The sequence below is a fragment of the Homarus americanus genome, unplaced genomic scaffold (assembly GCF_018991925.1).
Source record: "Homarus americanus isolate GMGI-L3 unplaced genomic scaffold, GMGI_Hamer_2.0 scaffold39675, whole genome shotgun sequence".
NCBI lineage: Eukaryota > Metazoa > Arthropoda > Malacostraca > Decapoda > Nephropidae > Homarus > Homarus americanus.
Window position 1 is genome coordinate 9621057 of NW_024736071.1, and position 25958 is coordinate 9647014.

General features: G+C 35.4%; 1 protein-coding gene across 5 annotated transcripts in view; it reads right to left on the bottom strand.

The window, feature by feature from the left end:
- Nucleotides 1-25958, bottom strand: part of LOC121871778 (tuberin-like) — a 286863-nt gene that overhangs the window by 70010 nt on the left and 190895 nt on the right. For all 5 annotated transcript variants that reach the window (XM_042374251.1, XM_042374253.1, XM_042374252.1 and 2 more), the window contains 4 exons: nucleotides 13131-13243; nucleotides 12485-12639; nucleotides 12192-12283; nucleotides 5081-5171 (listed from right to left, as the gene is read on the bottom strand). In XM_042374251.1, coding sequence (XP_042230185.1) covers nucleotides 5081-5171; nucleotides 12192-12283; nucleotides 12485-12639; nucleotides 13131-13243 — 451 coding nt within the window. The remainder of the gene's footprint in view (nucleotides 1-5080; nucleotides 5172-12191; nucleotides 12284-12484; nucleotides 12640-13130; nucleotides 13244-25958) is intronic.

A 25958-nucleotide genomic window follows, 5' to 3' on the forward strand; every position in this document is an offset into this window, starting at 1 on the left:
AAACACATGCAAATGAATAATAATGGGAAAAATCCTCCCACAAACAATCAGAAACAAATTTATTAAGAATGTGAGTCTACCCTAAAGTCTACTCCGTGATTTATTAATAACAAAGCATTGTCCTAAGGGCTAAAACATAAAGGGAATATACATTTCTTTGCACACAAGTAAAAATGTACCCCCCCCCCCTTCTTAGCAAATGTTATTCGCGGATTTGGCGATTTGCAACCATTTTGAGAACCTAACCCCTGCGAATTTGAAGGACATGCTGTATATACACGTACACCATTTGCATTTACATACATTAACATACTGTAATAAAAAACATTGTATCATTACCAGAATGAGTGCAATATTATTCTTACAAGCCACAATTGAGAACTGTTATGTTTCCCACCTCCTCGGGCACCTGTGTCCCACGCGCTGACATCTTAGTTACATGGGCCGAAGATGATCTTTGCTCTGTTTTGGAAATGCTTCTTAGTCCCAGAACCCCCATATTTTGTCTGAACCTTCTGAAATCTGGATTTTCTGGGTCCAGATCTTTGAGGGCTTACTGCATATACAGTATCTTCAGTTATTTAAAAATTTATGTGAAATCATAAAACTGATTTTGTGCAAGTTTAATTATGACCATTAGTTTGGAAATAATTGACATGATTTATTTTTTGTACAAAATGGAAATTTTCAGCCAATTCTAAAAAGAATATTTCTTTAATTTTTTTCACTATGTGATTGAAATTTTTACCATGTACAGTGGTCCCTCGGTTAACGAACGGTTCGGTTAAAGAATTATCTTCCGTAAGAATCTTCAATTCGGTTAACGAACAAAGATTTGATTAACGAAATCCTTACGACAACATGTTTGGCTTGCGCATCGGCTGGTAGGCTAGTCCGCCAATACAGTACAGGGTAATTGGTTCTAGGCTTACATTTGTTTCCATTGGAGTAAATATCAAGAAGGTGGCACTCTTTAATATTTTTGCAAGTTTTATATTAAAATTATTAGTCATTTTAACATTTATTTAACATACGTATTTGATAATATATGCAGTACAGGGAACTAGTTTTTGGTGGGCCCATCAGCCACTTCACTCACCCACCAAGGCATCTGTTTAACTCTCTGTACAGAGGAGGAAACATCTTGCTTGTGGGTTTCTTGAACACAGAGAATTTTTACATTTTTACAGTACAATTATTGGTTATTCTGAAATTTATTTAACATACAGTGGTCCCTCGGGTAACGAACACAATTCGTTCCAGAAGATCGTTCGTTAACCGAAAATTTCGTTAACCAAAACCATTGTTTCAATGGGATTTGGGGTAATTGGTTCCAGCTCACCGAAAATTACATACAAAGTAAAAATAAATGCAGTAAAGTACACTTACTTTGAGGTGTGTATGTAGAAGGCTCCTGGTTGCTGATGATGATGATGGGAATTAGAAGTGGGGGTGGAGGAGAAGGGAGAAGAGAAGGCAGCGGGGTGAAGAGAAATCACCCCAAGCTTCATGCCGCCATTTCACCCAAAAAATTTTAAGTTTACTTGGTGCAATTCAAGATTATTTTCTTTAAATCAACACTGCACTGCACTATATATTGTCAATATGTAAAATAAATTTCAGAATGACCAATAATTGTTCTGTAAAAATATAAAAATAGTTTATGTTCAAGAGAGTCTCAAGCAAGATGCTTCCTCCACTGAGCAGACACACAAACTGAAGCCATTCTGGGTGAGTTAAGTGGCTGTTTGGAGTGCTAAAAACTAGTTCCCTGTATTTCAATTATGTTAAATAATTGTTAAAATGACTAAAAATTTTAATATAAGACTTGGATAATTATTGAATGGTACAACCTTCTTGATATTTACTCAAATGGTAACGAATTTAAGCCCAAAAACCGATTACTGTATTGGCAGACTAATACTCCAGCTGGTGAGCAGGCGAAAGCAGGCGAAATCATGTTGACACGATTTCGTAAGGATTTCGTTAACCGAATTTTTGTTCGTTAATCGAGTTGAAGATTCTTATGGAAGGTAATTCGTTAACCAAAATTTCGTTAACCGAGGCGTTCGTTAACCGAGGGATCACTGTATTAAACTTTAATGCAATTATTCATCAGATTACCTAGAAAAAGTCCTGCATATTATACAAATGCATTCTGCAGCTTCAGATTTACAGTCGCGCTAATTATGATTTATAATGAATGTGTCATTAAGCATAGAAGATACTCGTTGTAGTCAACAGTGTGAAGAATCGATTATATTCGTCTGGAACCCCAGTTATGAATCATTCTGCAGCAATGCCATATATTTCTCAAAATAATACTATTCCCACATTTTACACATTATCACTAATGAAGTTATAAACCATTCAATAAATGTATTGTTAGCAATCTCCAATCATATATCTTACAAAAACTAGCCATTGAAAACATATGTCAACTTTTCCTCATACAATGGTACCAGATCACCTGCCTCATGTATGAACTTCTTCTGTTATAACAAAGCAAGTTGACTTGAGGGTAGACTCACATTTTTAATATGTTTTGTTGTCTTGTTTCTCATTATTTGAGAGAGGATTTTCCCATTATTATTTATTTGTGTGTTGTGTGTGTGTGTGTGCCCACACACACACACACACACACACACACACACACACACACACACACACACACACATACAGTATATACAATACAGGTAAAAGAAATAATTGTCCTAAGGGCAAACACAAAGGGAATACAGTAAGTCCTCGTTTATCGTTGCCCCTGACAACGTTGTTTCGTTATAACGTCGCTACTCTTTAGATACCCTTGATTCGGACAACGTCCCGCCGATTCGGTACAACGTCGTCACGGACTATTTTGTACGGTGCATCACCCTCTCTCACCCAGTCAGAGCAGGAGGAAGAGCCACCCTCTGGGCCTCAATGACTCGCCACCCTCCTCCTCTCCACTACCCACCACACACTCGCTCCACCTCAGCCTATCAGTGAGTACAATACAAAATGATTTAGTTTATTTATCTTTTTGGATGTATAATTGTAAGATGTAGACATTATTATGTTGGCGCTACCTGGCAACCTCTGGTAGTAGAGAGTCTGCGGCGTCAGTTGCCGCCTGTCAGGCTTGTAGCTCGGATCTCTACATTAAAGTTCTCAGCCGCTACACGGTGTTTCTCCTTCCCTTCAAGAAAACACCTTACAATAATATATACAGTGGTCCCTCGGTTAACGAGCGCCTCGGTTAACGAGCGCCTCGGTTAACGAGATTTCGGTTAACGAATTACCTTCCATAAGATTCTTAACTTCGGTTAACGAGCAATCCCTCGATTAACGAGTTTCTTACGAGCCGATCTCCACATGTTTTCGCTTGCATTTGGCGGTCCACCAGCTGTAGTATTAGTCCGCCAATACAGTAATCGGTTCTAGGGCTTATATTCCTTACCATTTTAGTAATTATCAAGAAGTTTACAGTATTCAATAATTTTAAAAGTTTAATATTAAATATTTTAGTAATTTTAACAATTATTGAACATAATTGAAGGAAAAGAAACTAGTTTCTGGCAATCCATCCAGCCTGGCAACACACCAAACAGGCGTTAGTCTCTCTCTCTTTTCAGTGGAGGTAACATCTTGCTTGAGACTCTCTTCATCCAAACGCTTTTTTTCTGTGTTTCCAAGAAAGTTATTGGTCATTTTGATATTTATTTTACATATTGACAATATATAATGTAGTGCAGTGTTGATTTAAAGAAAATAATCTTGAATTACACCAAGAGAACTAAAATTTTATGGGTGAAATGGCACCATGGGGTGACTCCTCTTCCACCCCAATGCCTTCTCTTCTCCCTTCTCCTCCACCCCCATTCTAATTCCCATCATCATCATCATCCAGGAGCCTTCTACATACACACCTCAAAGTAAGTGTACGTTTCTACCCTTTTTGTTGAACTTAGGCAATTATCGGTGAGCTGGAACCAATTACCCAAAAACCCATTGAAACAATGGTTTCGGTTAACGAGTTTTTCGGTTAACAAGCAACCTTCTAGAACGGATTGTGCTCGTTAACCGAGGGACCACTGTACTATTTTCTACAAAAATTCCATTTAATTTATGTATATGTATTGTATTTTATGGGGCAAAGGGAAGCTGGGGAACGTAACTCCTGTATTTTACCTATTTCTTATGGGGAGAATTGATTCAGTTAACGTTATTTCTGTTAATGTCATGGTTTTCAGGAACGGAACCACGACGTTAAGCGAGGCTTTACTGTATACATTTCTTTGCACACAAGTAAATATATACCTTCCCTTGGTCAGCAAATGTTGTTCACGGATTTGGCTATTCGTGGCCATTTTGAGAACCTAACCCCCGCAAATTTTAAGGGCGTGCTGTACGTGTGTGCTATTATTTTATATCAATGGCTAACGTAAACTCTTACAAAGAGCTTGATAAGATGAAACATGTATCTTCAAAATTCACACACACAAAAAATCACAGATTTTCAAAGGTTATACCAATACCAGTATTGATTTATGCTTTGTATTTATAAAACTCTATCATTGACACTTAAGGTATATTTGTTTAAAGGACTGGAATTTTTCTGAAAGTCCTTTTGCTGTACAACAATTTGCAGTAAACAACAAGTGTAAAATAAAATTGTGCTAATTTTCAAAAATAATATTTTTCATACTTGACCCAATTCATTTTAAGGATTTGCCATTATATACAGTACCTTCTAAATCAACATATTGTCTTCAGAACTTGCAAGTTTTTTTATTTGTTTAAACTGTTTACATTTGTGTCTTTCTTCACATTTTCTTAATTCTTCTTCACTGGATGAGCCAATCCTCATAAGCAGAGATATTTTCATGTTATTGCTGAAAATTGGTAACAGTTTCATTTATGGGACAAACACAAATGTATAACATGCCAAGAGTACCAAGGGTTGAATTACATTTGAAGTTATCAAGTTAATAATCAATACCTGTTTGCAAAGGAACATTCTCCGGGCAACATACACCCTCAAATATAAAAATATAACAAAAAAGAATAAATTATGAGAACAGAACATTGTACTTGCCTTGGTCAACTAGAGGAGTGAGGCCATCTCCACAGTCTCTCTTTACAGTGCGCATGTGCAAGTCATCTTTACTCTGGGGCTTATACTTGGCCTACAGATAAAAAAAATTTTGATATGAGAAGCCACATCATCGTAAACAGTAATATTAGTAGATAAATATAAAAGCCTAGACAAGACAGAGAACACAAATTATAGTAATGATATGTAAGTAAACCGTATAATTTCATAAGAGTCAACGTAGACGGCAATGGACAGAAAATCCATGGAAATGAAAGTTCATGATGCTTGGGTACTCATGTCTTCAGCTGTAGGAAGTTGACACTACAGTGAAACTACAGCATCTAACAGATACTGCATCTAATGGTCTTAGGTGTGGCCACCACAGGTATTAGGGTACAGTAATCATTCCTTTTAACAGAATTCCTTTTAGTGGAATGAATATATGCCAGTACAGTGGTCCCTCGGTTAACGAACACAATCCGTTCCAGCAGGTTGTTCGTTAACTGAAAAATTCGTTAACCGAAACCATTGTTTCAGTGGGTTTTTGGGTAATTGGTTCCAGCTCACCGAAAATTGCCTAAATTCAACAAAAATGGTAGAAAAGTTCACTTACTTTGAGGTGTGTATGTAGAAGGCTCCTGGATGATGATGATGATGGGAATTAGAATGGTGGTGGAGGAGAAGGAAGAAGAGAAGGCATTGGGGTGGAAGAGAAGTCGCACCATTTCACCCATAAAATTTTAGTTCTCTTGGTGTATTTCAAGATTATTTTCTTTAAATCAACACTGCACTGCATTATATATTGTCAATATGTAAAATATATTTCAAAATGACCAATAATTTGCTTGGAAACAGAAAAAAAGCGTTTAGTTGAAGAGAGTCTCAAGCAAGATGTTACCTCCAGTGAAAACAGAGAGAGACTAACGCCTGTTTGCTGTGTTAAGAGGCTGGATGCCGCGCATTAAACTAGTCACTTTACCTTCAATTAGGTTCAATAATTGTTAAAATGACTAAAAAATTGAATATTAAACTTTTAAAATTATTGAATAGTATAAGCCTCTTGATATTTACTAAAATAGTAAGGAATTTAAGCCCTAGAACCGATTAATGTATTGGTGGACTAATACTAAAGCTGGTTGACCGGCCAGTGCAAGCGAAAACATGTTGAGGTCGGTTCGTAAGAAATTCGTTAACCGAATTTAAGAATCTTATGGGAGGCAGTTCGTTAACCGAAATTTCGTTAACCGAGGCGTTCATTAACCGAGGCGTTCGTTAACCGAGGGACCACTGTACAGGCAATGACCGTTATAAAATGGATAAATATGCGCTCTCAGTTTTTTGATGAAAAACAATTAACACCTTTTACCACTATGCAATGACTAAAGATCTAAAAATAGCGTCTCGAGCCGGACACTCACCGCGTATATGATGAAAAAATCCGTGTTAAGTGAAAGTTCAGCTCTGGCGAGGCACCGCGTATATGATAAAACGCGCTAAGTGAAACCGCGTTAGGCGGGGTAATACTGTATATACAGTATATATATACAGTGGGGTATGCTATAACGAACGGATCCTACTACGAATATTCCTATAATGAACGGTTTTACCTATAAAATTGAGAATGCTATAACGAACGAAACTCTACAACGAACATTTAAAAAAAAAAAATTTTTTTTTTTTTTTTTTACTAATTTATTGTTTTTTATTACAAGTATTAATGATATTCTTTATTTCAGGGGTTTCGATGCATATTTATGCACTTTTTTACAATTTTTACAATTTTATATTATATTTTTCAGTGTTAAGTGGTTGTATTTGGGGGCCTGGAACGGATTAATCCTATAACGAACGAATGCTATAACGAACAAGGTTCTAGAACCAATTAGATTCGTTATAGCATACCCCACTGTACATATATATACAACAAAATATATGTACAAAAAATAAATGTTAAATGAATTATTTATGGTGCATTAGGGTACTGGTCACTTCAGACACAAAGACGGGCTATAAATAGCCTTCTTTATCTCCCCTCCACCTCACCCTGAGCCAGAGGGAAGGGTGGTGGTAAATAACATTTGTTTGCTTATTTTCCATTTACTTGAAATAGATTTACCGAATTATTTGTTTATTTATTTAAAAGTCATTTACTGAATATTCTATGTAAAAAATAAATTTTAAATTAATTATTTATAGGAGATAAGTATTATGATCAGTAAATACATGGTATTACTGGCCACTTCAGACACAAAGACGGGACAAAAATAGCCCATCTCCCCCTCTTCTTACAGCTGCCAATGGGAAGGTTCTTGGTAATTAAATTTGATGTTTATTTTCATTGTCTAATTTATCATGTATCAAAGTAATATTACTAAAAATTGTGTAGGTAGTAGGCAGCTACCAAACAGGTAGATACTACCGCCTGGGAAGATATTGGAAGCATAATGTGTTGTCTAATGGTTGACCCTGCTGCCATATGGCATCACGAAAATTGTGACCAAGTCCCAGGTTCAGCGCTGACCTGACTTTCTGCCTCATTTACACCCAATTGCAGTTTGAATTGTTCCTCTAACTTTGACAACACAACATACATATAGTATATTATTTCTCACTTTTGATCTTTTTTTTACTTTTTGTATTTATTTTTAGTTACTTAAAATAAGGCCAATTCACTTCAAGTAATGGCATCAAATGTTACCAGCTGGTGTAGTGTAAACACTAGTGACGTCACTTAAGCGTCTGTATTTAACTGTCAGTAGTTTCAAGAATTAATGCAGTCATTTACTGAATATTCCTTGTAAAAAAATAAATTTTAAATTAATTATTTATAGGAGATAAGTATTATTATCAGTAAATATACCGATATGCATTACTGACCACCTCCACGGCTAAAAATAGCCCAATCTCGCGGTCACTTTCCCTTTCTTGTCTCCTCACTGGCAAATGGGGGGTGGGGGGCGTGGGGAGGGGTGTGTGATGATAGCTGTGTTTATTACAGGGGTATAATTCTCTTTTATGGTATGTTAGACAGGTTTATAATACATTTTTATTATTTTAATATACCGGTAATCTTAATTTGAATCCAGCTTGCCAAACGTAAGTTTCAGTATAAAATAATTAGTGGTAAGACCTTGTGAGTGGCTTACGATGTTTCCATCACCACTCTTGACACACTAAACCACAATATCTAAGAGGTAAGAATTTTATACTTGGTGGTTTAGACGACCCCCTAACTTTGGGCAGATTTTTTTAATGTTCAAATTCCGTCTTATAAGCCGAGATATACGGTACTTAAACACATAATTATTATTTTTAATTAATAAAAATAATTATTGTACACATAAAAGCTTGATTTAAAACTACTGTACTGATGATGATAACCTGAGATGATTAACATCCATATGGCAGATACCCAACACTTCACAGGTAGCTAAGCAGTAACCATTTCTGAACTCTTACAAGCATTACAATCTAGTAATGCCATACCTGCAACATTTATTTTTAAATCTACAAATACCTGATACAAATGAAGATTTACAGAGAACTTTCTTTTCACGCCTGCATCTGTTAACATCGCTGGCTGCATTGTAGCCAGGTTAGGCTTGTTACTGTAACCATCAAGCTTGTGGGCCAAACTGGGAGGTGTTTTGGTTGTCTTTCAACTCGCATTTTCAGGTATATATACATAACTTTGTTAACTTATTTTTACTCAGTTACATGCACATACCACCCTACATACATATTGTGAAAAAAGAAAAGAAATAATTGTCCGAAGAGCAAGCACATAAAGGGAATATACATTTCTTTGCACTAGAGTTAGCTGGCTCAGGGGGAAGAGGGAGGAGGATGCAGCATGTGGGAGGGGAGCGTTGAGGGAATTAGTGGAGGTAGCTGGTCTCCAGTGCTATGGTGAAGCAGGGAGTACAGGTTGTACCTCTCTAGTCCGGCATTCTGTGGTCCGGAAACTCCCGTTGTCCGGAACGATTTTAGTTTGTCCAATAGGTAGATAGGCAGCTTTTTTTTTTTTTTTTTTTTTTTTATTTTTTTTTTTACTTATCTATTATTATTACACGAGTATCAAATTCTTGCCCCTCAGGCCCCAATGTGGGTCAGTGACCTATGCCTGGGTGGGCTAATCCCCGAAAAAAAACAAAAAACAAAGCCGCGGGAAATTAAGGTTTGTTTACACCCGGCAGTTCAGCTGCTCTCTCTCTCTCTCTCTGCTTGTCTATACAGAGTACAACATTTAACCCTTCAATATATATGAGCAGTAAGTAAGTGTTGCTTTCATATTCTTATGTAGAGTAATGACGATATGTTTTCACATGTGCGCACTTATATACGAGCAGTCTCACTTTTTTTTTACCATTAATTGTTAGCTACTTATATTGTTCCATTTATTAACATTAAATAACATTACAGGTACTTCAAACAACTATACTACTTTTCTTACATTAATTTTACTACAGCTACAATCAGGGTCTTATTTTCTTCAGTTTTATATGTAGAGCCAATCAGTCACTGGATTTGTAAGCTTTAACAAAACAATGCCGGGAGCCGTCTCGTCTTCTCGTGTGTTTTAATATTCCACGTATTACAGGTTGTACCTCTCTAGTCCGGCAACCTCGGGACCTGACCGGTGCCGGACCATGGAAATTCACCCTTTTCCTGGATAGATAGTGACTTGTGCTTATGCCTGGAAGCACTAGCACCACTTTCTCTGCATCATGGTCTCTTTGAAGACATATTGAAGGGTTAAATGTCATATAGTAGCTTCTCAAATTTCGCGAGTTTTTAATTCTTAACGTATTTTATTGGAACACACAAAAAAATAAATAAATAAAAATTTTGACGGCGGAAACTTGAATTTCGATGGGTTTGAACGGCCCGCCAACGTGCAGACGACGTGCATAATCGTGTAAACAGCGTCATTTCTTTTATGTACAAAAGATTCATTGTTGTTTATTACTGAATGTGCAAAATGAGCAATAGAATTCATTAATAATACGTAGAATATTAAAACACACGAGGAAATGACACAGCATTGTTTTCGTTGATTACAAAACCAGTGACTGACTGGTTCTACATATAAAACTGAAGAAAATAAGACCTTGGTTGTAGCTGTAGTAAAATTAATATGGTTGTTTTAAGTAATGTTATTTAATGTTAATAAATGGAACAATAGAAGTAGCTAACGATAATGGTAAAGAAAAAGAGAGATCGCATATGTAAGTGCGCATGCGCACACGTGAAAACATATCGTCATTACTTTACATAAGAATATGAAAGCAACACTTATTTACTGTTCATATATATTTTAATTAATGTTTCTGAATTTGTTTTTATTGAATTAATGTACGTGTGTGCAAAATTAACAATACAATTTATTAATAATACGTGGAATATTAGAGGAGACGAGACGGCTGCCGGCATTGTTTATGTTAAAGCTTACAAAACCAGTTACTGATTGGTTCTACATATAAAACTGAAGAAAATAAGACCCTGAGTTTAGCTGTAGTAAAATTAATGTAAAAAATGAATATGGCTGCTTGAAGTACCTGTAATGTTATTTAATGTTAATAAATGGAACAATATAAGTAGCTAACCATTAATGGTGAAAAAAAAGTGAGACTGCTCGTATGTAAGTGCGCACATGTGAAAATATATCGTCATTGCTCTACATAAGAATATGAAAGCAACACTTATTTACTGCTCATATATATTGAAGGGTTAAATGTTGTACTCTGTATAGACAAGCAGAGAGAGAGAGAGAGAGAGCAGCCGAACTGCCGGATGTAAACAAACCTTAATTTCCCGCGGCTTTTTTTTTTTTTTAAGGGGATTAGCCCACCCGGGCATAGGTCACTGACCCACATTGGGGCCTGAGGGGCAAAAATTTAATACTCCTGTAATAATAATAATAATTCAGATAAGTAAAAAAACTGCCTATCTACCTATTGGACAAACTAAAATCGTTCCGGACCACAGGAGTTTCCGGACCACAGAATGCCGGACTAGAGAGGTACAACCTGTATTAATAAATTGTATTGTTAATTTTGCACACACAAACATTAATTCAATAAAAACAAATTCAGAAACATTAATTAAAATATATATGAACAGTAAATAAGTGTTGCTTTCATATTCTTATGTAAAGTAATGACGATATGTTTTCACGTGTGCGCACTTACATAAGCGATCTCTCTTTCTTCTTTACCATTATCGTTAGCTACTTCTATTGTTCCATTTATTAATATTAAATAACATTACTTAAAACAACCATATTAATTTTACTACAGCTACAACCAGGGTCAAACTTTTCTTGTTTTATATGTAGAACCAATCAGTCACTGGTTTTGTAATTAATGAAAACAATGCCATCTCATTTCCTCGTGTGTTTTAATATTCTACGTATTATTAATGAATTGTATTGCTCATTTTGCACACATAAACATTAATTCAATAAAAAAGACATTCAGTAATAAACAATAATGAATCTTTTGTACATAAGAGAAATGACGCTGTTTACACGATTATGCACGTCGTCTGCACGTTGGCGGACCGTTCAAACCCGTCGAAATTCAAGTTTCCACCGTCAAAATTTTTTTTTTTTTTTTTTATGTGTTCCAATAAAATATGTTGAATTAAAATTTGAGAAGCTACTATACGACATTTAACCCTTCAATATGTCTTCAAAGAGACCATGATGCAGAGAAAGTGGTGCTACTGCTTCCAAGCATAAGCACAAGTCACTATCTATCCAGGAAAAGGGTGAATTTCCATGGTCCGGCACTGGTCAGGTCCCGAGGTTGCCGGACTAGAGAGGTACAACCTGTATATGCAAATGGCGACTGTGTTAAACTTTCATTTGGATCTTAATTCCTGGTTTGGCAATACAGTATTTTTTTGTAAGTTATTTATTGGTATTAGTTTTATCTAATCCTCACCTTTACTGGAACTGTATATATAATATTTAAAAACCCCCAAAAAACTATGGCTAAAGGAGGAAAATACATACAAAAGTTTTTCCTAAATACTGTACTCCCTCCTAAAATGGGGGGGCTGCGTCTTATATGGCTGTGTGCCTTAAATACCGAATACGGTAACTTACCTCATGTGATATAGTCCTGTGTAGTTCAGAACGATGTCGCCTGCGGCTGACATTTGTGCCAATGGAAGTGCATGGCTCAGGGAGAGTGCCACCTGGTTAAATTAAAGAATGTCATGTTCAATTACAACATTGAATATGCAACTTATTTGCATATACTATATACAAGGTGATTCTCAAATACGTGCAGTAAATTGCAGGATGTATTCCTGGGACAATTCTACGGCACAATGTCGATATGACAAAATGACAGAATCCACAGTACAAGTTACAATAAGTCATAAAATACTACTCACTCTTGTCCACACTGCAGAACTGTATGCACTTATCACAAAGGCCACTTCGAAGAGGCCTTTGTGAACATCCAGAGGTTGTGATAGTTATTATCTTGTTGCCCACCATCCATGTTTGATCCAAGCCTCCTGCCACGAGCATTTTAGCAACTGCACCCCTGAGATCCATACATGCTCAATTAATTATTAAAAAATAAATAAATAATTGAAGTTCATTATAAAGTACAGTGGTCTGTTTTGAACAATGCAGTTATAGATCAAACTGATCACAATTTACTGAACCCCAACATAAACTAATCTAATCATTAGAAATAGGACTTCTTAACAGGGCCCATTAGAACAGCCCCTTTCCTAATAATTAGGCTGGGCTGTATCCCAACAGGACTATAAAATTGCAGTCTTTCAACCAGTGACCAGTAACACTCATAACCACGTCATTTACACCTTTTTTTATACTGTCAGAATCTCTTATTACAATAAAACAGTGCATCGCTTCACAGCTTTCCTTCTATCTATCTAACTTACTTTATCTGTTATTAAAGTTTACACACACACTTCTTCATGCATTCCTAGATTCTATAATGTTCCTACTGTCTAGTCTCATTAAACATACCGAAGCAGTCAACATGAATTTGAGTAATGGCATTACCTTCTAGGGATTGGAGTACAAGATGCATAAGTGTAGCGGGACATCAGGTCAATACAGGTCTCCCGTAAATCATTATGAAACTCTTTCACATCAAAATCTCCCTTTGCTCGGCCCTGAATAAAAAAAATAACAGGTAAGTAATCTAAAATTAGACTACCCTATAATCACGTTTACATTCATAAAAATTAATAGTACAGTATATGTCATTATTTTTAACAAAGAAAAAACACGCACACACACAGGTATGGAATCATTTATCAGGCATGCTTGGGACCTGGGGGTTGCCGAATGGGCGATTTTTCTGGAATTTGGAGAGTCAAACCTACAAAGTAAATAAAACCCCTGTACAGTGACCCCTCGTTTAATGAACGCCTCGGTTAACGAAATTTCGGTTAACGAACTGTCTTCCATAAAGATCTTCAATTCGGTTAACGAACAAAAATTCGGTTAACGAATTTCTTACGAACCGACCTCAACATGTTTTCGCTTGTACTGACCGGGCAACCAGCTTTAGTATCAGTCCGCCAATACATTAATCGGTTCTAGGGCTTAAATTCCTTACTATTTTAGTAAATATCAAGAAGTTTATACTATTCAACAATTTTAAAAGTTTAATATTCAATTTTTTAGTCATTTTAACAATTATTGAACATAATTGAAGGTAAAGTGACTAGTTTAATGCGCGGCATCCAGCCTCTTAACACAGTAAACAGGCGTTAGTCTCTCTCTGTTTTCAGTGGAAGTAACATCTTGCTTGAGACTCTCTTCAACTAAACGCCTTTTATCTGTGTTTCCAAGCAAATTATTGGTCATTTTGAAAATTATTTTACATATTGACAATATATAATGCAGTGCAGTGTTGATTTAAAGAAAATAATCTTGAAATACACCAAGAGAACTAAAATTTTATGGGTGAAATGGTGACATGGGGTGACTTCTCTTCCACCCCAATGCCTTCTCTTCTCCCTTCTCCTCCTCCACCTCCCACTTCAAATGCACATCATCACCATCATCCAGGAGCCTTCTACATACACACCTCAAAGTAAGTGAACTTTTCTACCATTTTTGTTGAATTTAGGAAATTTTCGGTGAGCTGGAACCAATTACCCAAAAACCCATTGAAACAATGGTTTCGGTTAACGAATTTTTCGGTTAACGAACGACCTTCTGGAACGGATTGAGTTCGTTAACCGAGGGGTCACTGTAACTGGTTGTGAAGCCTCTGTTCAGATCACTAGATTCACTTCTAAAGTAACTTTAACTGTACACTGTATCATTAAAACTTAAAATTGTTGGCATATAAACATCAATAACACAACCATATAAATAGAATTAATGAAAGCATAAAAATAGTAAAAATTATACTAGTGCACAAAATGCGTTGCAGTCACCTTAGCAACACAGCAGAGTCCCTAGCATTGTTCCTCTGCCATGGACCCTCTAAGCTTCACACACTTTCTACAAAGCTTCATGGTGGACACTCATAAACACTTAAAACTTTATACCTTATGATAAGTATTACTTTTAATTCTCTCTGCATATTCTACCCAATCAATCAATTCTTTATGCACTTTTTGTATGTAGGATTGTGTGTGCATGTTACTGAGTAAAAAAAAAAAAGAAAAGAAAGTAAATTAAATGTACAGTATCTACTCAAAATTACTATTTAAAAAGTAACCATAAAATAACATAGAACCTCACAGGTTGGGAGTGGCTGGAAATATCCCCACTCGGGAATTATTATTTAAATAATTCATTCCAGAACATAGCCGCTTTTTGGAGCATTATGGGTACCTGGATGTCGGGTAAATGGTCCCATACCTGTATATACAGTATATTGTATAAATACAATACTGTACTGTACTATATTAAATCATGTGCAGTTCACAATAATGAGCATAAGAAAATATTACAGCAAGAATAAATGAAATTTACATGCATTACCTAAACCTCAAAATTCTTTCCCTTTTGTGATAAAGCTTTCAAACCTGTGCAGCACATAAACAGAGTGACTTAAGTTTGTGATATCTTGTTATATTACTTAAAAGAGATAACAATGTGATTCATAAGACTGCTAATGTCATACTCAAAATGAAGCCTCCAAAGTCTAAACCATGAATTCACAGTTGACAACATAAATGTATCAGTGGTTTGATCTAGGTGCATTGAATATTTTTTTGGACAATATGTTTATCAGAAGTTAAATGAGGGTTTGATCCTAAAAATCTATTTCTGGACTGAGCCACCCACGAAATGACTTACCAATATATTCAGATATTCCTCAGCTGACATGCGCTTGCACATGATTTTCTTTTTGTACAATTCACTAATCTGGGAACAGACTACACAAAATACGAACGATTTCTGGTCCAACACGATCTGGATGAAGTTTCTTCACACCCCAGTACAGTACTGTACTTTGTGCTGGTTCCCATTCACCTCACAGGAACATTCTGCTGACTTACTGAACTTTGTTGTTCTTTCATGATTTACCAGTGGCACCACTCACAATCAAAAGTGCAAAGTAAGCATTAAGTGACAAGAGTGCTACTGTGACCAAAAAAACCAAAGGAAATCTATTGTGTTAAGACAAGAAAAGGATGGTAATAGAGCTGGACAAACTAGAAGATTAGTACGAGGAAATAACTGATAAAGTAGGCCTTTATTCATGTGCTGAATTACCAAATGATTGTCAAAAGCACATAGCCACTCTCCACATCGAGGCACTAAACATGCATGGAGCTAATCTCTATTCATATGCAACCCCAAAAAAGGATGAGATAAAAAGTCCTAAATTAAATAATGTATACACAAATAAAAGCAAATGTAACAGGTAACTCGCGTATTACGCGCGTTTGATTTAAATGTTTTTGGAATAACGCGATTGTTCAATTAATACCAAAAGCTAAGTTACGCACACCTACTTTTGAAATAACGCGCTCAAGAGCATTTAAATTTGCCGCTCGTATTCGTCTGGTGGCCACCCAGCAAGGCGTCAGTTTATATCTCTGGTCAGTGGAGGTAACATCTTGCTTGTGGCTCTCTTGAACATAAACTATTTTTATGTTTTTACAGTACAATTATTGATCATTCTGAAATTTATTTTACATATTGACAATATATAGTGCAGTGTTGATTTAAAGAAAATTATCTTGAATTACACCTAGTGAACTTAAAATTTTATGGGTGAAATGATGGCATGAAGTATGGGGTGATTTCTCTTCCACCCCCACTTCTAATTCCCATCATCAACCAGGAGCCTTCTACATACACACCTCAAAGTAAGTGTACTTTACTGGATTTATTTTTACTTTGTATGTAATTTTCGGTGAGCTGGAACCAATTACCCAAAATCCCATTAAACCAATGGTTTCGGTTAACGAACGACCTTCTGGAACAAATTGTGTTCGTTAACCGAGGGACCACAGTATAAACATTAATTCAATCAAATACATATTCAGTAATAAACAATAATGAATCTTTTAAACATAATCTTAAGATAAATGACTGTTTCCTTGAGTGCGCAAGTATACATTGGCGTTCCAATGTCGCACTTTTTCTTTAATATCAGTGGTTACTTCTACTGTACATTAAATAACTTTAATTAAAACATACATATTTTTGACATCAATTTTACTACAACAACAACCAGGGTCTTATTATCTTCAGTTTCAGGTGGATAACTGACATTATGGGTGTAAACACTGACAACAATGCCATCTCTTATCCTCGTGTGTTTTATTATTCTACGTATTATTAATGATTTGTATTGTTCATTTTGCATATATAAAGATTAATTCAATCAAATACATATTCAGTAATAAACAATAATGAATCTTTTGTACATATTCTTAAGAAGATAAATGATGCGGTATCCTTAAATGTGCACGTATATGTTGGCGTTCCCAATCCATCTCTTTTTTTTCCTTTGCCATTACCTACTTCTATTGTTCCATTTATGAACAATAAATAACGTTACTTAAAACATATATATTCATTTTTTTTTACATTAATTTTACTACAGCTACAACCAGGGTCTTATTTTCTTAATTTTCTAGTGTAGAACTATCGTCCCGGACTCCCGGCTGTAAACACAAAAGAAAACAATGGCGTCCCATCTCCTCTTGTGTGACCATATTATTATTCATTTATATTGTATAAGGTGCCTTCAGAAACATTACTATATTTAAAGAATAAAGTTTGTAAATTTCATTAATTGTATTGTTTTTAGGGGAAAAGAGGGTAAAAAGCCACACAAAAGATATGAAAAGGTCACACTTGGGAATGCATCTCTTAGTATAGTAACATTATACTATCCCAACTCTACCTCTGATCAGAGCAGCTGTTTATATTTTGGTCAAGAGAATCACCGACAGGATGTGAAACATATTTTTAGCTGTGATGTTTTTTGTTGCCATGATCGGCCACCAGGGTGCAGCACCATCACTATTGTTTTGACGTCATCGACTCATTAAAAATGGCTGACTGGCGGCTGAACTTTCTGTTAACATTTCTTTAATCTTTCTAGGGGCATTTTTCAGTTAGATAATAAACAAATGTTTCTTAAAGGTAACACAGTCGTTAAATAATGTAAGACATGTATCTGGTGTGGGTTACGTATGCTGGGGAAGGAGGTACAGTGAGATGATGCGAGCTTCCCTCTGCTGTTAAGCCATTATTTACATCTTCAGCAAATTTGCTACAAGTTTGTGATAATAGATTGTGATAATTTGGCTTGTTTTTCAGTATTTTATTATTATTAACACAATTTTTGTGCTTAGTGGACTACTGCTCGTCCCAGACTCCCTAACTAGGCACCTCCGCCTATGGCGCTCGGCTTCCCATCCGTAATACGGGCGCATTAGATGCAGGGTAATTTGGGATACACTGAAAAAAGAAAAAAAGAAAAGAAAAAAAAAGCGCCTTATACACTGGCAAATACTGTACGGTATTTGTGGGAACATTTGTCCAAATGCTGGAAATATGACAAGCAATAAGCTGTACAATTTGCTAAACAACTCTTTCCTCAACTATCTAGAAATACCACATCCTTACTGAAGTCATTCCTCAATGACTTGATTATAAAATGAATCTTCTAGAAAAACCTTCATTCATGACTTAACACTATTTCAAATTGAACTTGTATATCATCCCTTCTACAAGTTTGCTCTAGGTATACATAGATTAAGTAACAGGAACAAACTATTAAGAACCCCCAGCTCAATGCAGAACTCTCATTGCTGTCTTGAACATCTGTTAAAACTACTGAGAAAGGAAAAACCAGCATCTCAGTGAGGAATCCTCACTGACTGAGCCCAAGAAGAGCTAAATACAGTGCCAGTTAAACCAAGGAAGAGGCACCAGTTAATAAAATACAATACAAAATATGAGTTACAGTTAGCTTCATGCCCAGATCATATCTAATCAAAGCTACTACACCATGCTAGGAAAAAGGATTACCCAAACCTAAAGGAAAGTACAAAAGTCCACACATGTGATGCGTAAATTGAGGAAAAGGTTTTGAGAACACATCCCTCCTGACTCACTGAGACAAAGATGGCACTGAATAGAGTTCTGACATACAAAGGTGAATCATGAAAAGAACCAACCTCGACCAGGCCAAACAAGACACTGGAGTATAGTGACCTTACGGCATTGTCTCAATTTAGAGAAGAGTTGCAACATTCTGTAATGAATAGGAAATAAATAAATCTGACCCCACTGGTTCCAAACCAAGAGGAAAGTCTCACTCCTACAGAATCATCCTGTAGCATAAGTGCTTTAAAAAATGGAAAATTAATATTTTTGCATTTTTACATTAAAATTATTGGTCATTCTGAAATTTAGTTAACATATTGATAATATACAGTGCAGAAATTATTATGAAACATGAAGAAGGCATTAGCACCAATGCACTCTGTAAAGAATATGGCATGTCATCATCAACTGCCTCTACAATCAGCTGTTTGATATGTAAACAAAGCTGCCGGGAATACGATATACACACCTTAAAGGGGGTTAAAATACAGTATTCTATTGTTTTTGTATTTATTATTGTACAGTATACTGTACAGTATACTGTACAGTACAGTACTGTATTTAGTTTATATTTAATGTTTTGTTAATTCTATTACTGGTATACAGTATAGTACTTTGTATGTGTATACTTTTTCTGTGAGTTGGAACCAATTACCCAATATCCCATTGAAATAATAGATTCAGTTAACGAACGACTCTGTGGAGCGAATTGTGTTCGTTATCCAAGGGACCACTGTATTTTAATGATTTTTTACAACGTTTAGAGCATTAATGCTCCAGAAATGGTTGTGAAACGTGGCACAGTGTGTGTGTGTGTGTGTGTGTGTGTGTGTGTGTGTTTGTTTGTGCGTCTACTGCGCTGTATGGGATGTCACGGGATGTGGCTGGAGTGGTGAGTCAGCCACTCTCACTCTCCACTCAAACACCCATTCTCTTAATATGTCTTAGTTTATAGCATTATATTATCTCTTATAGTTTTATATTATATCTTTAATATTTCTAATCCACATTAGAATATTGTAATGATTTTTCCAAAAATTTTATAGCATTACTGTTGAATTTTAGTAGTTGTGGAACATATCCTAATTTTACCCATAAGATTGAGTATTCACTATATATGGATTCCTATTTTGCTGTGTTGTCACAGAACGCAACCATAGCATAAAGTGAGGGTCAGGTGTATAAGACTCACTATATAGGTAGGTGTTGGCAACTTCTACATATTAACCAAAGTAATAAAATGATGTGTATTGAAATACTTACAATGAAATACAGTGGTCCCTCGGTTAACGAACACAATCCGTTCCAGCAGGTCGTTCGTTAACTGAAACCATTGTTTCAATGGGTTTTTGGGTAAATGGTTCCAGCTCACCGAAAATTGCCTAAATTCAACAAAAATGGTAGAAAAGTTCACTTACTTTGAGGTGTGTATGTAGAAGGCTCCTGGATGATGATGATGGGAATTAGAATGGGGGTGGAGGAGAAGGGAGAAGAGAAGGCATTGGGGTGGAAGAGAAGTCACCCCATGGTGCCATTTCACCCATAAAATTTTAGTTCTCTTGGTGTATTTCAAGATTATTTTCTTTAAATCACACTGCACAGCACTATATATTGTCAATATGTAAAATATATTTCAAAATGGCTAATAATTTGCTTGGAAACACAGAAAAAAGCGTTTAGTTGAAGAGAGTCTCAAGCAAGATGTTACCTCCACTGAAAACAGAGAGAGACTAACGCCTGTCTGGTGTGTTGCCAGGCTGGATGGCACGCCAGAAACTAGTTTCTTTACCTTCAATTATGTTTAATAATTGTTAAAAAGACTAAAAAAGTTAATATTAAACTTTTAAAATTATTGAATAGTATAAACTTCTTGATATTTCCTAAAATAGTAAGGAAATTAAGCCCTAGAACCGATTAATGTATTGGCGGACTAATACTAAAGCTGGTTGACCGGCCAGTGCAAGCGAAAACATGTTGAGGTCAGATCGTAAGAAATTCGTTAACCGAATTTTTGTTCGTTAACCAAATTTAAGAATCTTATGGGAGGCAGTTCGTTAACCGAAATTTCGTTAACCGAGGGACCACTGTAGTGAAATAACTTTAAATTTATGAGATGGTGAAATGGCTGCTCACAATACAATTGCATATACATCTACCTTGGAAAATAATAAGTGCTTATTTGATACATATTTGTTGTCGTGCATATGCCAAGGCCTACCTTGTCTGAGTGGTAAGTGGAAATATTATTAATAATTATTTTTTACAGAAACTTCTAACTGATCTACAGTACAGTTGAGTCTGCATTTAAGCGGGCAATTGAACCCGTGGAGGCCCGCGTAAAACGAGAAAAGCGTAAATGAAATAACAGAACATATGGGATTAATTGAAATAGAGACTGGGCCGACCCCCAAACTCCACTTTTTCCTACCTAAGTTGTAGTAAAAATAACATCTTAATTTTATGATGGTATGCACACACAATTAATATTTAAGAGAAATACAGTCGCCTGGCTAATGTCCATTCAAATAATGGACTCAACTCACACCCCACCCCCCCCCCCTTCCCACGCTCGCTGGCTCCTCCCTCTCTCAGAAATATTTGGGTGAAAAACACTAGAGTTTAAGGTATAGTAATAAATAATACCTCAGACTAAAGTTAGGATAATATAATTGACAATGCTGGATTCCTTGCAGGACAGGGAATATTTTGAATGTAAACATCATATATTTTCCACAAAAGATAAAATGTTTGCTAATTTTCATCATCTCCTTAAATTACATCCAAAATTTGTATGTCTAATGCAAATTTTAAGATGTTTATATTTAAAATGATCATCATCTTGTAAGAATTCCAGCAATGTAAATTATATTCTGGCCGGGTAATTTGTATGAATTTTATGAGCTAAAAACAAATTTCTTCAGTAAATAAACAAATTATACTTCACTCAGACACTATTTGTCAATCAAAATACCCCACCTCCCGCTCCCCCCCACTTCCCACACTCGCTGGGTCCCTCCCTCCCGACCAGAGAAATGTTTGGGTAAAAACAGTATACAGTAAAATCTCGATTAACAGACCCTCGATTAACTGACTTTCGGATTAACCGTCAATCCCGAACTAATTTTTTTTTTTTTACAGGGATTCGCCTACCCGGGCACTGACCCACATCGGGGCCTTGGGGGGCGATAATGTAATAATATTAATAATAATGATGATGATGATGATGATAATAATAATAATAATAATAATAATAATAATAATAATAATAATAATAATAATAATAATAGTAGTAGTAGTAATAAAGAACCATAAATAAATGCAAAATTGAAAAAAAAATAAAGAGTGAGAAACAATATATGTATGTTGTGTTGTCAATAGTAAGAGAAGCAATTGAGACCCTGCAATTGTGTGTAAATGAGGTAGAAAGTCAGATGAGCAGCCTGGGACTTGGTCACAAATTTTGTGATGACATATGTTCTTTGACTTTTCCATTTTTTTATTCACAGTTTCTGTGCTAGTTCATATTTATTTACTAAAGTGGTTAATGTTTTAAAGCAAATTCTATTGAAATATGAATGGCAAATGAACAAAAATGAATAGAGGAAATTAAATGAGGTAGGTTAGGGAAAGGTACTTTGAAAATGTATGTTTTATTTCCGTAGACTTTATGTAATATTAACCGACCTTTCGGATTATCCGTCGGCCCCTTCCCCCCATATGTGGTCGGTTAATCGAGGTTTTACTGTATTTACATTTTTAGTAATAAATAATACCTCAAAGTTAGGATAATATAATTAGACATTGCTGGATTCCTTGCGGGACGGAATATTTTGAATGTAAACGTCATATATTTTGCACAAAAGATAAAATGTTTGCTAATTTTCATCATCTCCTTAAATTACAGTACATCTAAAATTTGTATGTCTAATGTAAATTTTAAGATGTTTATATTTAAAATGATCGCAACCTTGTAAGGATTCCAGCAATGTAAATTATATATTTTATGAGCTAAATACATATATATCTTCAGTAAATAAACAAATTATACTTCACCCGTGTAAATGATGAAATTTACAGCGTAATTAAAACATTTAATTTCGGCAAGGTGCCGCGTAAATAATCAAACGCGTAAATCCAGACTCAACTGAATTTCTCTTCTTAGTACAGTCAACCCTCACTTTACGCGGTCCCACATTCGGCGTTTCCACGTTTACGCGGTGCCCTGCCAGAACCCAGGATGCTCACATTCCGCGGTGGGTGTACCCCTTTACACGGTGAAGTATAATTTTTTTTAATTTAGCTCATAAAATTCATACAAATTATCCGGCCAGAATATAATTTACATTGCTGGAATTCTTACAATTTGATGATCATTTTGAATATAAACATCATAGATTTTGCATTAGACATACAAATTTTAGATATAATATTTACTCTTGAGTAAATATGTTATCTTTTGTGCAAAATATATGATATTTATATTCAAAATATTCCTGGTCTTACAAGGAATCCAGCAATGTCAATTATATTATCCTAACTTTAGTCTGATTTATTATTTATTACTAAAAAGGTAAACAGTCTGGTATTCCCACACATTTATCTAGTAGGGACGTTGGTGGGGGGTGGGGGGTAGGGAGGGAGGGACGGGCGACCGACCATCTGTTACCGTGTGAAGAATATATATTTTTTTTTTATTAACTGAAGATTTTTATTTTAGCTCATAAAATTCATACAAATTACCCGGCCAGAATATAATTTACATTGCTGGAATTCTTACAATTTGGTGATCATTTTGAATATAAACATCATATATTTTGCATTAGACATAAAATTTTTAGATAAAATGTTTAATCTGAGTAAGTATGTTATCTTTTGTGAAAAATATATGACATTTATATTCAAAATATTCCTGGTCTTACAAGGATATCCAGCAATGTCAATTATATTATCCTAACTTTAGTTTGAGGTATTATTTATTACTATACCTGGTTTTCCCCCCAAAATTTCTCAGAGAGGGAAGAGCCGGCAGTGTAGTGTGAGAGGGGGAGGGAGTCGTGTCCATTATTTGAATGGACATTAACTTGGCGACTGTATTTCTCTATTTCTCTTAAGTATTAATTGTGTGCATGTACCATCATAAAATTAAGATGTTATTTTTACTACAACATACAGTGGGGTATGCTATAACGAATCTAATTGGTTCTAGAACCTTGTTCGTTATAGCATTCGTTCGTTATAGGATTAATCCGTTCCAGGCCCCCAAATACAACCACTTAACACTGAAAAATATAATATAAAATTGTAAAAATTGTAAAAAAGTGCATAAATATGCATCTAAACCCCTGAAATAACCAATATCATTAATACTTGTAATAGAAAAACAATAAATTAGTAAAAAAAAAAAAAAAAATAATAATAATAATGTTCGTTGTAGGAGTTTCGTTCGTTATAGCATTCTCAATTTTATAGGTAAAACCGTTCGTTATAGGAATATTCGTAGTAGGATCCGTTCGTTATAGCATACCCCACTGTAGTTATGTGTCGTCAAAAAGTGGAGTTTGGGGATCGGCCTGGACTCCATTTCAATTAATCCCATATGTTATGTTATTCAGTTTACGCGTTTCTCGCTTTCCGCGGTACCCTCCGGGTTACATTAACCGCGTAAAGTGAGGGTTAACTGTATATGTACAGTCATAACCCATCATCACAAAAAAAAAAAAAAACTTTCAAAAGATATCAATAAAAAGCAAGCAAGGAAAAAAAACGTGTATAACATTTCGGCGACTGCGCGTCTAACCACCGCTTATTTTTACTTTTATTTTGTAGCTCTGTTACTTTTGACATTATCTTTTTTTCTGATTACACCATCAACTTCATTATCATTTACTCTTTCTTGCTATCTACATTCTATACTGTACTGACTGATGCAATGATGTGGGTACAGGGTGAAGAGGAATCAATAGTAAACTCTAAATTTTTACTTATACTGTACTAGCCAAAATGGCTTTTATTTATTATATTACTTTGTTTTTGATGGTTTCATATGGTATCCCAGCCTTTTTTTTATGTAGGAAGGAATCGTTTGAATAAATATTTGACAATATCATAGCCACGAAAAGAGCTCTGGAAAAAATTATCTTCTCAACAATTTTTGGCCATTCTGAGGGCTCCAAATAAGAGTGAGTGACAGGCTCATTATATAAATTACAGGAGATCCCAAGCGTTAATTGTATAATTTAAGACTAGGGAATGAGATCAGATCTTCACAAACTCTCTAATTAAAGTATCAGAGAAGGAAAGTGAAGAGGAATTGAAATGAGTTGATTCAGGTTAAAAGGGAGCCACAAATGTCGAGACCTCGAAGAACTGTTTCTGCTGTGAGATCACTTGTAACATTTATAAGAAAGGTGGAAAGGATGAATGTAATCCAAGCAATACCAATCTCATAAAAAGGCATCAACTCCCGCTGAGTATTTGTGCAAATTAGACTACACAAAGATTGTAGTCTGCAATTATCTTACATCACATATAAGTCCACCAAAGACAACCTTCCAAGGAAAGAATCCAAGGTAATTCCAATGAATATTTAAATGTATGGAATCATTATATTTTGACACTGAAGATCCCAAAAATATGAATAACCATTTAATAGCAGAGCTTTAGTTTAAGAATGAATAATACTAAAAATGTCCCATAATGTAGGAGATCTACTGGGACCATGCTTTTATGTTTGACACTGCCGACTTTTACTAATCAAAACCAAGATACAGTAAACCCTTGATAACTCAGCATTCGATATCTCGGAATTTCACAAAATTCATAACATATATGGTCTTGGAATTAATTATAAAATAACTTGGGAAATGCTGAGTTATATAAAATTATCTTGGCATATTTGGCCACGTGTGATCAGGAGCGCGCTAGCTCACTCCACTCAGTACGTACATGGAAGGTGTTGAAGCACCCCAATATTTTGGGTATAAAGTACTTTACATTGCACCATAGAGTGTCTAGGGCACCAGAATTAATATTCAGCATTCCTGGTAAATTTTGGTTCCTAAGGTACTAACCCAACAATACCGAACAACCTCCCCCATTCACGTCAGACCAGCCACTGTATGCAGTACGTCTCCACTATTACAGTAAATCCAATGTCGTAGACTTTATTTAATTTACAGTGCAATCCATTTTATCCTAATTCCAACTATATGAATCTTCTAGGTATCCCAACTTTGCACCCTTTGGTAAATTTCTAATTTAGTCCAACAATCTAAAAGCAACTGATGTCAT